This window comes from Miscanthus floridulus, chromosome 2, assembly GCF_019320115.1.
Source record: "Miscanthus floridulus cultivar M001 chromosome 2, ASM1932011v1, whole genome shotgun sequence".
NCBI classification, from domain to species: Eukaryota; Viridiplantae; Streptophyta; class Magnoliopsida; order Poales; family Poaceae; genus Miscanthus; species Miscanthus floridulus.
In genome coordinates, this window is record NC_089581.1 from 2,255,980 (window position 1) to 2,273,344 (window position 17,365).

The 17,365-nt window shown below is 51.9% G+C and overlaps 1 protein-coding gene across 1 annotated transcript; it reads left to right on the plus strand.

The window, feature by feature from the left end:
- The first annotated feature begins 5,168 nt into the window (after positions 1–5,168).
- Positions 5,169–5,474, plus strand: LOC136513913 (uncharacterized). The gene has a single exon (XM_066507893.1). The coding sequence runs from the start codon at positions 5,169–5,171 to the stop codon at positions 5,472–5,474; it is 306 nt and encodes a 101-aa protein (XP_066363990.1).
- The last annotated feature ends 11,891 nt before the right edge of the window (positions 5,475–17,365 follow it).

Sequence of the window (17,365 nt, forward strand, 5' to 3'; positions counted from 1 at the left end):
GACGTCGTGTGTTCATGCTTTTGGTCATCGGATGGCCCACCTTTCTACCATCTTCGGCATGACGGGCTCGAGCGATACGATTTGCTTCGGCTCGCTGGAGTTTCCCATGCTCCCCCTTGCTAGGATGTGGGCTCCTCCCATCTTCGTGCCACTCTAGACCTTCCTCTGCGGGAGTCTGGACTTTGTCGCCGACCAGCTCAGCGTACTTCGCCTTCGCAAGGAGGTGCTTGTCCCGACACCCACTGGAGGAGGAGCGCCCTCCATCGGCCCAGGGCCGCTCGATGACCTCAACATCGAGACACCCGTGCTTTGCCTCGAGCCCATGCTGGGCTTAAACCCCACGGTGGGTGATGTATATTTTGTTCTTTACTCACTATTTAACACCTTCCGCCAACTCTTTGGAGGGACCTCGTTGTCCCCACCACGACCGCCATGTGACCAGTTCCCCTATGGCTCTATGTCCCCTATGGACGCGTGCGTGTAGGGACTCCGAAGGATGCTAACACCGCCCCTCTCACGTCTGAGTTTGTGGGGACGGCGGGCTATGCTCCCACCTCCTTCCATGACCTCATTGATGATGAGGTCGAAAGCGATGGCTCCAGCGTCCGTGACGTCATGGCACCTGACCACCCTCTGTCCCAGGAATGCGCTATGGCGAATGCCCTAGTATAGCCACCGAAGGTAGTGGAGTCTCTATAGACTCACACCCCTCTAGACCCCATGCGTAGGCCCTAGCACGTGCGCAGCAGCGCGGCGAGGAGTTAAGGCAAAGGCGGTAGAGCCAGCCACCGCCTGCGCTGGAGCGCCCAATGCATCACGCAGTGCCACATGCGCATAACCCGGTGAGCGGCGCTTGAGGTTGTGCCCGTCAGGTCCAATGTAACATACTAGACGGAGGGGATGACCCCCCTCAGTTGCTCAGGCTAGCCAGAACATCACTGCTACAGCGATGCTTCTATGCGGCCTCCTCGAGCCTGCCGACCCCTAGGAACAGGCAATCCACTAGAACCTCCGAGTGCTGGTGGAGACTGCCACCGTTCAGCAGGCGGAGAGCTCCGTGTCGTGACACCGGCTCATGGCCTCTTACCCAACCAGGGGACTAGGACCACACCAGTTGAATCACTCCATCCACTCACCACAACAGTTGCTAGGCGTGGAGCAAGAAGCTGCGGCTGCACCACAGCCTGACCTAGCGCCTGCTCCACACTGGCCACATGTGCCTAAATGGCTCAGGCCAAACCGTGATGCTCGTAGTGTCATCAACAATTGACGCCATGCCCGGCACGATGATAACACCCATCGAATGGTGGTGAGAGCAGGCAGTGTGGGCCTTGGCCTGACCATCGAGGAGTGCAAGGACACGCACCCTAGGCACGGTGGCCGACCAAACAACTGGACCCTAGCCTAGACAGCCTGGGGCAATGGGCCTTTGGTCGTCACATCCAGAAAATGCCATTCCCACAGCGCTTCTGATCGGCCACCAACATCGCCACGTATACCGAGGAGATGAACCCTGGTATATGGCTCAAAGACTTTCGGCTCGCCTGCCGAGCTAGGGGAGTGGATGATGACTACTTCATCATCCAGTACCTCCCCATCTGCGTGGGGGAGCATGTTCAAGCATGACTTGAATTCCTTCGCCTGACAACATTCGCGACTGGTCGGATCTCAAGAGGGTCTTCGCCAGAAATTTCCAGGGGACGTATGTCCATCCTAGCAATTCCTAGAACCTCAAGAGCTACCAGCAGGAGCCCAACGAGTCTCTATGGGATTACATCTATAGGTTCTCAAAGCAGTGCAACTCCCTTCCTGGTGTCATCGACACGGACATCATCAGCGCGTTCCTCTCTGGGATAACCTGCAAGTCCTTGATCCACAAGTTCGGTTGTGTGAAGCCCCGTACCACCCGTGACCTGCTCGACGTCGCCACGAACCACCTCCTTGCCTCCGGCAAGGAGGTAGTCGGGGCGGTCTTTAGCGGTGGTCGGGATAGGGGCAAGGCCAAGCACGAGGACCAAGGCGAGTGCCCCTCCATAAAAGGGCAAGAAGAACAAGAAGGGTCAGTGCCGACCGGCCCACCCAGCTTTGGTCGCTGTGGTCAACCAAGCGGGCAAGCAGCCCCAGCAGGTCTAGCCCAACCACTTCGACAAGCTCATGGAGAACCCATGCACCAACCACGTCTATCCCATCAAACACCTCTACAAGGACTGAGAGCTCCTCAAGCACTTTCTGTGGTAAGCCGCCAAGCTAAAGGAAGGGAAAGGCAAGGAGAAGGAGGCCAAGAAAGGAGGTGCGGTTGGCAAGGATGAAGACGGCTTCCCCGAGCCCAAGGAATGCCTCATGATCTTTGGGGGATCCGACACAATCCACTCTAAGTGCCAGCACAAGGTATGCTAAAGAGAGGCAAGCGCCACTGAGTTGGCCATCCCCTCTTTCCTTAGCTGGTCGGACTCCCCAATCACTTTTGATCAGAGAGACCATCCTTCCCACGTTGCTCGACTGGGTCGCTACCCGCTCGTTGTCGACGCCATCATCCGCAAGAAATGCCTCACCAAGATGCTGATGGATGGAGGCAGCAGCCTCAACATTCTCTATGTCGATAGCCTCGACGCCATGTGCATCCCCTAGTCGGAGCTCTGCCTAGTGAGCTCTCACTTCCATGGCATGATCCTAGGGACGCAGGCATATCCACTCGGGTAGATCAACATGCCCATCATGTTTGTTGACCACGCCACCTTCTGCACGAAGGTCCTAATGAAAGGATCTAGGATGCCGCCTAGAGGGGGGTGAATAGGTGTTTCTAAAAATTAACACCTTTAAAAGCAGAAACAATTAGAAAGGGGAGTTTCCAAAATGGAAACTCCAAATTAAGAGTACTATCACCCCTCACAAGTTAGCCACAAAGTAAACAAGGTATAAAGAATATATCTAGAAGCTACAACCCTGCAACACCAAGTTAGAACAGAGAATAAATATTTTCAGTGCAGGCAGGAAATACCGGACGTGTCCGGTATGAATACCGGACGTGTCCGGTATACACGATTTTTGTAGATCGGCCCCGAACTTGCTCCTTTCGATTTCTATCTTCAAACCAAACTACAGGCACCTAATAGAGATGACAAAATACACAGAGAACCTGCAGAATAGCTAGAGCAACACAAATATCAAATGAAATGCGAATTTAGACACGATATTTGTTTTACCAAAGTTCGGACTCGTTCGAGTCCTACTCTCCGTTGAGGGGGCTGCGGGCGACCTAGCGAAGGTCAGCCCTAGAGGGTACCACGAAGGTCACTCTAGCTGGAGTCTTTTCCAACTCCTTTTCCTCCTTCCACTAATTTGATTCCAAGGCGGCGGAATCGACCGTTATAAACTTTCCGAAGCAACCACAATCTCTCGGTTGCTCTCCGGCGACGCCTAGCCGTCTAGGACCGAAGAGTCCAATAGTAACAAATGCGAATCACGAGATTGACAATATGCACAAGTGCTCAAGTTGTGGCTTGCTCTCTTTTTCAAATTCTCTCTTAACCCACAAATTGATTTTGCAATTTGGATCACACACTCACTAAGAGAGGGTTTAGGAGAGTTGCCAAGGCTCAAAAATGAGTGTCTATGTCAGCAGAATCAGCAGCCTCCAAAGGTGGAGGCTTGGGGGTATTTATAGCCCCCTTGAAAAACTAGCCGTTTTATAGCCGTTGCAATACCGGACACGTCCGGTATGACTCACACTGCGCCAACGGTAACTAAGTTACAATGAAGTTGTGAGGCGTCGGAACTCCCGAAGAGCGCCGGGACTTCCGACCATCGAAACTCCCGACTCAAGTCGGAACCCCCGACCCTCAGCAATTTTGAAAAACGTGTAACTAAGTTAAAGTTAGTGAGGTGTCGGAACTCCCGACACATGTCGGAACTCCCGACCATCGGAACTCCCGACTTATGTCAGAACTCCCGACTCTCACGGCTTTTGAAAACTAGCCGTTGGCCTCTGGTCATCCATACCGGACACGTCCGGTATGACCAGGACAGTAAACCCTCCAAGTCAGATGAAGTGCGACACGTCGGAACTCCCGACCCATGCCGAGACTCCCGACCGTCGGAACTCCCGACCTACGTCGGAACTCCCGACTAACCAACCCGAGAACAACAAATTTACAGCTGCTGGACAAATACCGGACACGTCCAGTATGAATACCGGACACGTCCGGTATTGCCAGACCAGCAACAAATCAGTTAGCTCTTTTGTTGCTCAAATTCTCAAAACTCACATGGGTTGGCTTGAGCACTTATAAAACATTATCTATCAACATGATGCATCCCTCTTAATAGTACGGCATACCTATTAAACTCAAGATAAACGGAAATATGAATTTGTACCACTTGAGTTGTTCTTTTGAATTGATGCCGTCCCTTCCAATCTTCATCAAGTAAGGGTGCTAACATGTTGATGTTGATCTTTTCACTTGAGCATAGCCATCTTGAGCATGTGACTTGATTCCATTCATCAAGTTTGAATAATCCCAAATGTATCAAGTCACTTCCATCAAATACTTCATTATAGATTTGATCCTTCACATCAATATGACCATCTTAGCTTGATTAGTACCTCAACTAAATGCAAGTACTTTCTTCTTCACCCTAGCTAGGTTCTTCAGCCGCCAAGCCGTCGCTTGCCCTTCACCCTTGCTTAGTACCTCGAAGCCTTTCCTTGCTATCTTCACCATCTCAAGCCATCAAGTCACATCTTGTGTTGAATCATCCATTCATATGTATTGTTATCTTTTCATTTTAATTTAGCAAGCTTCAAATATGAGACCATTCCATATGCAATCCCTTATGTCTCATTAACTAATAATCATGAGCTTGCTTTCACATAGTACATGGAAATCCCACAAGAAATAAGCCTTCACATGAATTCCATTTGCATTGTTGTCTTGTGCTTGAACTAGATTGTTTATACAACAACACATCATTTTGGTTTTCATTAAGTACCTATGAGATAACCTATTACCTGTTCACACTTAGCAAACTGGTTAGTCCTTTAATCACGTTGTCATTCAATCATCCAAAACCCACTAAAGGGCTAGATGCACTTTCACCTAACCTTCGAGGTAGTGGACTTTCCGGGGTCCTACCATGCCATCTTAGGACGGCCATGCTACACCAAGTTCATGACGATCCCCAACTATACATACCTCAAGCTGAAGATGCCGGGGCCAAACGGAGTCATCACCATAGGTAGCACCTTCTCGCACGTCAACACGTGCGACTACGAGCATTACGAGCTCGTCACTGCCATCATCAACTCCGCCGAGCTCCCAGAGCTTGGGAATTCGGTGACTCCAGTAGTCCTCGACTACAATGGGCCAACCTCCTCAAGTGCCTTCCATCTGACTGAGGAAACCAAGGTGGTGGAGATCGACCCCACCGACCCGACCAAGATGGTTCGGGTCAAGACTAAGCTCTCAGCTAAATAGAAAAGTGAGCTCACCGACTTCCTACATGTAAATCATGATGTCTTCGCGTGGGAGCCTTCTGACATGCTGAGCATACCAAGGGAGGTCGCCGAGCATGCACTACGCATCGTTCCAGGCTCAAAGCCCACCAAGCAATGCCTGCATCGCTTTGACGACGAGAGGCGCAGGGCCATAGGCGAGGAGATCGCCAAACTTCTAGCAGCCAAATTCATCAAAGAGGTATACCACTCTAACTAGCTAGCTAATCCTGTTCTTATGAAAAAGAAGAATGGAAAGTGAAGAATGTGTGTTGACTATACTGGCCTCAATAAGGCATGCCCAACGAATCACTTCCCTTTACCACGCATAGATCAGATAGTCGACTCCACCTTAGGATGCGAAATCCTCTCATTCCTGGATGCCTACTCAGGCTACCACCAGATCATGATGAAAGAGTTCGACTAGGTCACGACTTTATTCATCACCCTGTATGGTTTGTACTGCTATGTAACCATGCCTTTCAATCTGAAGAATGCTGGCGCCACCGATCAACGGTGCATGCAGCGATGCTTCACCGACCAAATCGACCCGCCTGACCAACCTAACCAAGTTGAGCGGCCAAAACCAACAATCAGCATCTATGTAGATAACATAGTGGTGAAAATGGCTGAAGCTAGCGACCTGATCACAAACTTGGCCACAACATTCACGAACCTCCAAAGGTTCAGCGTCAAATTGAATCCCAAAAAATATGTTTTCAGGGTTCCAAAGGGGAAGCTGCTCAGATACATCGTGTCCGAGCGCGGCATCGAAGCTAACCCCGAAAAAATCATAGCCATCTCCAACATGGGCCCTATAGGCAATGTCAAGGGCGTACAGAGGCTCACCGGCTGTTTGGCCGCCGTAAGCCGGTTCATCTCCCGACTAGGCGAATGGGGGATGCCTCTCTACAAACTTCTCAAGAAGACAGACGCATTGTCTGGACAAAGGAGGCACAACAGGCTTTGGAAAGCCTCAAAACATCACTAACGTCGGCCCTAATCCTTGTCACTCCCAAACGGGGAGAATCCCTCCTCCTCTACATCGTGGCAAGCAACCACGTTGTGAGCACCGCCCTCATCGTCGAGAGGGAGGATCCGAGACACCCCCTGAAGGTCCAACTCCCGATGTACTTCATTGGTGAGGTACTCACCGACGCTAAAATTCGCTACCCCCAGGTTTAGAAGCTTCTGTACGCCGTGTTGATGGCGACCCAGAAGCTCCTGCACTACTTCACTGGCCTCGTACCAACTCGGGGAGGTCGTCCATAATAGCGACGCCACCGATCGAATCTCCAAGTGGGCTCTCGAGCTCATGGGCCACGACATTAGGTACGTCCACCACACCGCTATTAAGTCTTAGGCTCTTGCCGAGTTCATCGCCGAATGGATGAAAGTCTAGCTCCCGACCCCGAACATCATCCATGAGTACTGGATGATGTACTTCGATGGGTCGATCATGGCACCCGGCTCAAGGATTGGAGTGGTTCTGATCTCTCCAAATGGGAGCAGGCTCCGCTACGTGATCCGTCTCCAATTTTTAGCCTCAAACAATGCTATGGAGTACGAGGCCCTCATCAACGGACTGCACATCGCCATCGAGCTCGACGCCACGTGGCTATATGTTCATGGTGACTCAGAGTTGGTTGTCGACCAAGTCATGAAGGAGTCCTCCTGCAAGAGCCCTCTCATGGTGGCATACTACTAGGAGTTGCGCAAGCTCAAGGACAAGTTTCGAGGGATCAAACTGCACCATGTCCCTCAAAAGGACAATGACGCCGCCGACTTCCTCGCAAAATTGGCGGCCAGACAGGAACCACCCACCGGCGGGGTCTTTGTAAATGACCTCCATGAGCTGTCTGCCCGCATGCACCAACCATGACTATCATGTAGTAACACTTTTTGCCCAAACAAAAGGGCATCGCTCAAACGAAAGGGCATTCCGTTCCTTTGATTACCCTACGTAACTTGCGCTTTAACCTCCCGACCGATCACACCCTGCCACGACATATGGTTACAAGTAGCTGAGCCTCGCAGACCACGCTCGGGTTCTTAAGGTTGCAGTCTATGGGTCAACAGGTAGGTGCGAAAAAAGGACAAAAGTCAAAGCTATGCAAGGATAAAAACAAGGACGGATGGGACAAGCTTCCCCTCACGAGTGATTTCATCACAAAACGAACTTAAAATATTCACGAATCTAAAAATTTTCACACGGGGGCTCCCCCACAAATTCATCTTTTACATAAACTGACTATTTCTACTCAACTCTATTGTGCCCCCCTAGGCGGCATCGGTTGACGATGCGGTTGGCGAGGACGAAGGTAGCTCGGTTGTGGTCGGGACGATGATGTTTGGCTCGGCTGCGGTCGGGACGATGTTTGGCTCGGTTGGGGGTGGGACGATGCTCGCCTCCGACCCAACCTCCGCTGCCTCTAGACGATGTCTTCCTGACGCACATCTGCGGCCATGGTCGAACGACGAGCCTCTATCACTCACTACGTGGTGACCTGCTCAGCGACCATCTGTGCATGCAGCACCAAAGTTTCCCCCAGCGCATGGATCTCGTCTGCACTCCACCCATATGCATATCCTCTGCAGATGGTCACGAAGTTCAGATCGGGGTAGTGGGTAGCCACCGAGGTCAGCACCCCTGATGTCTCGTAGAACATGCCATCAGAGATGAGCACCCGAACTTCATTTGGGACCTCCACCTGCTGGACAACGGGCGTACTAGTGCTCGGTCCCGACCCGAACACCTCAAAGACCACCAGCTGCGTAATGTTGTGAATCTGGTCAAGCTCTCCCTTGAGAGCGTGTCGCTCCTGAAGGGACTAGGCAAGCGCCTCCATGCCCCGACCGACCGCTGCTTTGACCGTCTCGAGCTCTTGCTCCAGAGAGCTGATCTTTCCACCCAATTCTAGAAACGAACGACAAATTCAGGAGCAAGGAAAAGAAAAACACAAGGCATCAACCAAGGGTAGAATAGGTATGTACTAAGGTGGGCGCTTTTGAGAACGAAGAGCCCTTCCTCTTGCTGGGTCACCCTCTTGAGCAACCAAGTGTTCGACTCCTGTGCCCTGAGCTTCTGCCTCTAGAGCGCGATGACCTCCCGCTTGATGTCCGACCGTGCCTTCCGCTCCACTTCTAGAGCCTCTATGGACTTCCTGAGTGCCACCTCGGTCTTCACCAAGTGGGCCTACGTCATGTCAAGTTCCGCTTGGCAGCAGTCGCCTGCTCGACCGCATGCATCTCTACCGCCCGTGCTCCCGTCGCCTCGGCCACCTAGTCTTGGGACTTACGGCGGGCGGACTCTAGCTGGTGCTTGAGCTTGTTGACCCATCGTGACACCACCACTTCTTCCTCCATTCGATAGTGCTCCTCTTGGAGAAACCGAGACTTGCAGATCGACGTCATCTCCTGGTCCTACGAGACAAGAAGCAAGCGTGCTGAGACAACCGTTTAAATGCTAAGGAATCAAAAACAACACCAGGAACACACAAAACTTACCATCGCAATGTGTGGCAGGTCCACAGTCATGGCCTGATGGTTGAGCTCAAGCCTGTCCAAGGCCTCCTTGAGCCTCGCCTTGGTAAGGGCGAGATCGGACTCCATTGATAGTCCTATCTCCCCGAGCAGGTGCCAAAGCTTCACCTCCTCGTCGCGAAGGATGAACTGGGCCTTTCCCGGCTAGCCAGGGCAAGGCCACACCAGCTTGCGGGTCACCCCCAACCTGCTGGAAGATCTAGCCATCGTAGTATCAAGCGACGACCGCATCATCCCCAACTCTTGGGATGGCGGGATGGTTGGTGGCTCCACCCTGGTGTCTTCCTCGCCGTTAGAGGGGATGTCCACTGCCAGGACTCCATGGCTCGCCGATGGCTACTCTACCTCTAGCATGGTCGCGGCTCCTCTGAATCCCTCTAGCTCTGACCAGGCGGACAAACCATGTGCTCCTCCACCGGGTGAGACAAGGAGCCTAGTTTCCCTTCTCTTTGCCTCCGCGACTGGCAGGGGAGGGACCACAAGAGTCACCTCCGACCCGACCTCCGCCGTCACCATGGGGATCGCTGCCATCACAGCCGCCGCCGTGCTCATGACCGGTTGGGAAGACATAACCCCCATTAAGGAAGGTCACACCACCACTAGCCTGCTTCCCTCTTCGATCATCACAACTAGCCATAGGCTAGGTCTCCACTCTTCTAGCATGCTAGGTGGGGAGATCCTCAGTCCTATCGGCTCTCGGTCGCTGCAAAAAAGGGGGCACAAGCGCAGGTTAGTCACACTCAAAAACTCAATTATGAGAACAAAGGGAAGCATGAATACATACCCAGACAAAAGCGATAGAACCCTGAAGCCCCGACCAGCTGATGATGAGCCGACCAGATGAGCATCGCTTAGGTGTCGCGACCCATGCCCCCTCGCATCAACCGAGGGAGGGGGTGACCCGACCGGTCCCCGATCAGCCTACGAACGGTTATGACCACCAGCTCATGGCGAAACCACTAGAGCAACTATCGGGGCATCTCCCCATTGGGGTCATGCATGTGTGTCGACCCCAAAGATGCAGGGGAACGATCATGTCCCCCTGACCGATTGGCATGCTCCGCCACACTCGGAGCAGGGGGGTTGAGAAGCCGACGGCACCTCCGAAGGGCGCAGCGACCGCGCCTGCTTTGCCTCTCATTTAAGGGTGGCGTCTTCACTCGCAGCATGCTTCCTAGACTCAGGAACGTTGCCGCGCGTCTTTGTACCATGCTCGCCGCCGATGGGCGCGACCATGGGCTCACGGTGCTCCACCAAGGTCACGGCAGCGCCCCTATCTCCCTCATCCTCTGAGGCACGCGTGTAGTCACCCTTCTCTATGGGCTCCTCTGACTCAAGCTCCGCCTCCACGTTGCTCCAGTTCTTGCCACCCTAGACCCACCAGTTGATCTCCTTCTCCATATCAAACCTCCTCTGGACCTTCTTGGCTTTCTTCTTCTTTTTGGCAAGCGCGGCCTCCCTCTAGACAGCTTGCCGAACCGTGCCTTTCGACCCTCTCAGAAGATGTGGTTGGGATTTATAGCCCGCGAGTCCCTTCGAAACGGGCAACTCAAAATCAATCAAAACATCAAAACAAGAAGGAAAACGTTACGGGAAAAAAGCATAACAAATTGGATAGCTTCGCGGCATGAAGGGATCTGGGCGTCCCTTCGAGGGAGTCTTCATCCCTGAACTGCAGTGCCCGACCAAGATAACTCCAGACTTCATCTTTCGACAACTCCTCCAGTGATGCGTGGTTGGGATCCGTTGGGCCGGAGTATTCCCGCATCGGCCGTGTCCTTTCCCCTAGTGGGGTAACCTAATGGCGGAAGAAGGTGTGAAAGACCCACAACCCATCGAGGCCATTCCACATGAGCTTCTGAAGCTTCGACTCAATGATCGCTAGCTTTTTCTATTGACGAGAAGGACCCCACGTCCAACTTTCCCTCTTCTATGGCCTCTCCCCGGTAAACATCGGGAATGGCGCCTCCACCGGGTTCCTGATATAGAACCACTGGCCATGCCACCCCCAGTTGGAGTCACTATGGGAGTACGCAGGGTAGGGGACCGATGGCTTCGGCCACTTCTGTAGGGCAAACCCCCCAACCGGTGCGGTTCTAGGCGGTTTCCCCTCGGACAGGGATCGCCCGATGAAGACTCGCCGGAATAGATCCACATGCGGCTCCATCCTAAGGAAGGCCTCACAGATGGTGATGAAGCCAACGATGTGCAACACCTTAGTTGGGTTGAGGTGCTGCAACTCTAGGCCCCACTCGTTGAGGAGACCACACAGAAACCAATACGCGGGGTACTCGAGCCCACGCTCGTGAAAGGCGAGGAAGGAGACGACCTCATCGGCCTGGGTTCGCGGAACAACCTCCCTCGGCGTGGGAGCCCTCTAGTGAGCCACCTCCTTCGATGAAAGCAGCCCCTTTGTGGTGAAGTTGGCCATCATGGCCACATCCACATTGGAAGGCCTCCAGTTCAACATCGCACCTTGGATTTACAAATGAATCTATGAGTTTTTCCTCTCCTTCGCTCTACACTCCTCTCTCCTAGAAACTATCACGGCACACGAATAGGCTTGGTGAAAAGGAGGAAGGAGAAATGGTAGCGGTTGAAGAAAGGCAAAAGAACAAGAGGAAAACCCTCTCCCTTCCCCCTATTTAATGTAGAAAGGCGTGTGGTAGGACGTGACCCTGGCTGATGGGACGCGGCCTGCTCGACGGAATGTCGCCTGGCTAACGGGACATGGCCTAGGCGGGGCCCACCACTACCACAACCCGGGCATGGAAAATGAGGCGCAACCGCACACAAACGACCCTCCACCTTCCCAGGCAAGGTTTGGAGGGGTCCTCCGACAGAATCTCCATCAAGGAGAGGCCAGCGGGTCACCCAAGTCGATCGAACGGCTTGGGTGGCTGCCAAGAGATAGGTAAGGAGCAGTGGGATGCCCCATACGGGTTATGTTGACTCCATCATGAACAATGGACCTAGATTCCACTCGGACATATCTGATAGGAGCTCCCCAAACCCGTCACTCCAGCCATTGAGGTAACTTTGCCAAACCCTATTTTACTTTTCCAGTGCATGAGCATACATTCATCCATTCTCGTGCATGCATTCATACATTTAGTCATATATTCATCCATACATTCATCCCATACATCCAAGCATTGTATATGCAATTGATGCATCACAACGCTTCGCGTCATGTCACGAAGCGGGAGTCGTTTCATTCGATATGAGCGGTGACCGACCGGGGTTCGAAGGCCAGCCCACGAAGGGCTCGAGGCCGCCTCGCGTCAAACGGAGCCAGGTGAGAAAACATAGATGAGCCCCAGCGGCCCTCGCCTGACCTGCTCAAGAGCGGATAGGGTCATCTCAACCTTCTCGTTTGATCCTGACCTCGAGCCGTTCCCACAAAATCTCCATCGATAGGAGGCCATCGGGCCACCTAAGTCACTCTCTAGAATGACTCAGGCATCTACCGGGAGCCAGGTTAAGGAGAAGTGGAGTGCCACATGAGGGCTATGCCGACCCTATCACGAATGATAGATCTGGATTCCACTCGGACATACCTGTTAGTAAGCTCATCGAAGCTCGCCACTCAAGCCATCGAGGCAAGTGGCGTCAGCTCAACCCCTCTGGTTGTGGAAACCGTAGATGGGGTGACATAGGAAATCATGCGACCGACCCCAACCGACCCCTAGTGGCTCGGGGCTTGAGCTGCCAGGTCCCGACTTAGGAACCTGACCGATCGCACAGGTTGTGGTCAGAACAAACATGGGAGAACACCCTGACCGAAAGAGACACAAGAGTCCACAGCCCTAGAAAAGAGTACCAAGGTGCTCAGCCACTGACCGACTCCCCAGTCGACCACAGGATCAGCGGCTACACCCACCGGGTACGCTCACGTGCACCCGATGGAAAACAGATTACCAGCGAGTCTCCTCCTTAGGGCTGGGCACCAATATCCCTCCGGTGCGCCTCCATGGCCTTTGTCAGTCCTTCGCATGGAGGCTGGGCGCTCGTATCCACTTTGTGCACCTCCACAGCCTTTGCCAGTCCTCCATATGGAGGCTGGACGCCTAAATCCTACTCGGTTACCCTACTCAGTACAACAAACCAAGGGGGAAAACACTGAAGTTCCAATAACAGCCCACCTCCACGACACAATGGGTACATGAATTACAAAGCAAATACAAGCTTTCATTAAGCAAAAAACATAAGCCCCTGACTTTTACAATATCACGCGAAACATGTGTGAACAGCCCCTTCACTGCTTCACACAGGTCCCAAAGGGGCTTAGGGGCTCCTGTCGGGTTCATAAACCCAGGGTTCCCAATGGACCCGCTTCCATGCAAAACCCATCCCAGCAGGCGGCGCAGCGACAACATGAGCCTAGGCCGGCCTAGATACATAATGACATGCTAAGACAATGATCCAGTCCCCGATCGGAAGGCCTGGCCGAGGTGGGACCGTAGTTCGACTCCAACCCCCTTTCTCCGACCGAGGATACGCTAGATCTCTGCTCACCGCTCTTTCCTGACCGACACAGTCAGGGCCGACTGGAAACAACTGATCGGGATGCCTGCTTGGTGTGGGCCCTAGGAGCAGGTGGAGCAGATAAGGTAAGGTGTTCAAGTCAATCGCAATACTAAGGACTATACCTTGCCAAGCCCTGTGCACCTACATGACGGTGCCATCGGGGCATGTCAGGCGAACATGGTAGAGCCTGCCAATCGCGTCAGAACATAAATAATATTGTGGGCGTCGTCGTTTGCCATACTAGGCAAACATGGTAGAGCCTGCCAGATGCGTCTGAACATAAATAGTATTATGGGCACCGATAGCCATCCCATACTGATGGTGTGGGCAACAAGACTAGGCAGCGCACGTATACACTCTCTCTTTTTCTCTGACTTGCAAGGCCATCCTCTTCAACTATAAAAGGGGATGAGCTCTCTCCTAAAAGACCCCCCCAAAGACTAGATGACTCGAGGACTCGACAGCTCAATAGCTCTATAGCCCCATAGCTACATAGTCTACACACTCTCAACAGCTGATAAGCTCGGACACACAGAGCATACGCTCTGATACTTAGCGCACATTTGAGCATCCATCACTCTCAGCCACTCGATTCAGAGTCCGATCAAGCCTCTAACACCCCCCTTCTCAGTCTTCACTCGTTTGTAACCCTACAACAAACTTCGAGCACCTGGGCTTAGGAATAAAGTCATCGACCAACTAAAATTGGATGTAGGGCATGTTGCCTGAACCAGTATAAATCCTGTGTCATCGCATGCTAGGCCACATCCGATCACAATGCACGGTAAAACTACAAATATTTACTTGTTGGTCACATTTCACACTGACACTCTCTCACAGCGATGGCGGTCTGCCATCCTATCTGTCTTCTTTGTTTTCACGTTGCAGACTAGGCATGCCCTGAGCACTTGTTTGATGAAGTCGGTAGCCCCACAAAGGTTACTATGATTTGGACCTTAGACAGTTGAAAGCCAGGGTCAGCGTTGTCGTCTCCATCTTTGTTGTTATCTGCTTTACCCTTGCCCTTGTTGCTTTTGCCATAGAAACCCAATTCTTGGAGTTGTCTGCACTCGGCCGTCGTGTGCTTGGCGTTCTTGTGGAAAGGGTAGGGTAAATTCTTGAGGTCTTCAAACTTCTTGTTATTTTTGTTAGACTTCTTGGACCCATCCATGGAAGCAAGGGTGTTGTCGAGTCCTCTCATCCTGCCAGACTGTCCACCCTGATTGCTTCTAGGGTCGTAACCTTTGTCTTGTTGGCCACATGGGAATTGTTCGCGAGTACATTCTTTAGATGTAATCATCTTTAGTATTGTACACTTAAATTCCTCGATGGTCTCTAGATTATCATCGCAAAATTTTTCAAACAGCCACTTGTATTTGATCCCATCGACAAAGTGATCTATCACTTCCCTGTGTGTGATATCATAGACTTGGGCTTGTAACTCAGCAAAGCGGTGATAATATTGCTAGAAGGTTTGATCTGGTTTCTACATGCATGTTCTAAGCTCATTCCAAGTACTTGGGTGGGTGAGGACGCCGCAAAAATTTTCACAGAATTTGCGCTGAAGCTGTCCCCAAGTATCGATAGAGTTGGCTCGTAGCTTATCAAACCAGGCAAGAGGCACAGTGTCGAGTGCCATGGGAAAATATAACACTTTGATGTTATCGCCACCGCCTACCAACTCGATGGACTAGGAGTAGATGTGCAACCATTGGTTGGGTTCTGTCTTCCCGTCATACTTGGTATGGCTAGATGGTTTGAGCTTGTAAGGAAGCCAGACAGAGAGTAGTCTGTCAGAGAAACATGGGAACCTATCCGATGAGATGTCGGCCTCTCTGTACTCGAACTCACCTCTACCTTCCTTGTTGCTGTACGGGTGCCCATCATAGGCTAACTGTGCGACACCCTGATTCCTGTTCTGGTTACCCTATCACCCTAGACAGGAGTGGGCTGGTACTCGCTGTTCTCCTCTTTGGTTACCCTATGGTTACCCTCTTTGGTACTCGCTGTTCTCCTCTTTGGTGCCTACACCTCTGGTCCTCGGGAAGGGTTAACTTGGGATGTCACTTTTGCACCCTGCATCTGAAGGGCTGTGGATTCCAGAATGACTTTGAGTTGTTTCTAATCTAGAGTAGGGTTTTCTATGGCCACCATCTCTTCTACCAGGGTGTAAACATTGGCGTAGGGTGTAGTGAAGACCCTATGGCTAGCTACTTCCATAAACTCAGGATCAAGGTTGCGTGATGCAGAGGCTGTGACGGCATCACGGTCTTAGCATTGTCATTCTACTTCTTCATCCCATAGACGCTGTTCATATGCTGCCTCTGTAGCCAAGCACCATTGTTCAACGTCTCAACAAGCTGACTGATACCGTGCCACTCTTCCTTGCGGTGTTGGGCATAGTTGCGCCGAGCCTATCGAGATCTGTTCTTCCTTTCCCTAACTGTCTTCTGCTCATCCGTCTCTTTGTTGGGTGGCGCAGTGTCCAAGGAGATGTCGAACAAGGCTTCCTCTCCATCTTGGATATCTGGTGGGTTAGGCCTAGGGATATGAGGTGGTTGCCCATCCATAAAGACTTCTCTAGAGTGCCTCATGGCTGAGTGAGTTCTAGATTCTGTAGTTGTTGCGATGTCCAAGATCTCTATAGAACCATGATCATTGTTGTTCGCTGGAAGAGTTCTGCCGTCCTAATAAGGCAAGAGTTCCACCATGCCAACTAGATGAGATGCATCTATTAAAGAAGTGTTAGGTCAAGCACCCGACCAATGGACGATGCCTCCTTTGGGTGTGATGGATAGAACCAAACCTCTCTGGGCACCCATAAGAGGGATCTCTTGCTCAGACTGTACGAGATAGCTGATTGTATCTTGATAGATTGAAGCTGAATTCTTGAGTCCGAGTGGAAAACGAACTGGGTCTTCGTGTTGGACTTCACATGGGATCCCCAGCCAGGACAAAGATGATGTGTCTGAGTGGGAGTCATGGTTGATGGTCACCTCCTGAGTTCGAGCTAGATTAGAGATTGAGAGGTGTGAAAACTTCTCGGCGAGTTGATCCAGCGTGGTTATCGAGACGTCGGGATCTCCGTGAGATGACTTTGGAGCTTGTTGTTGTCATCTGCCTTGTAGATCTAGGAGCCAAAGATGAAGGTGATACCCACCGAGAAAATCATGTGCATCGAGGTCTGCTGAGCTCTTGATCACGAAGTCACCGAAAGCCCCTACTTGGCATGCCAGCTGTCGATGTTTGATGACCGACAACCCACCATGAGGGTACCTAGGACGGTGTTCGAAGGGCTTCGATGTACGTAGAACTCAACAGTAAATGCAAAGAGACGAATGATTTATTCTGGTTTGAGCCCTCTTGTCGAGTAATAGCCTTTACGTCTAGTCAGCGTGTAGCCTTTTGCGTTGGATTAATTGTATGATTGTTAGGGTTACAAGGGGGTGCACCGTAACTCCCTTTATATAGGTTAGAGGGTAAGGACACATATCTAGTCCTAGCCTATTACAAGAGAAGAGTTCTAGTCCTATTATAGAATATAGCTTTCATAGTAAGCCGACTAAGTCGATCTGAAATAGCTTGAAGTCCACGCCACCTTGTCTTGCATCCTTTAACAGATCATGGGCTATCCTAGGGCCCATTCAAGTAGTACCCCCATGGGGAACCCCTAGGACCCTGGTCTGCTAGATGCTTCTGAGTGTCCTAGCTATAGCTATGTGGGCTCGTCTCCCGAGCGTCCCTCGCACTTCGGAATCCTTCTCTAGGTGACCTTGAAGCTCAGAGGAGCTGACCTTGAAT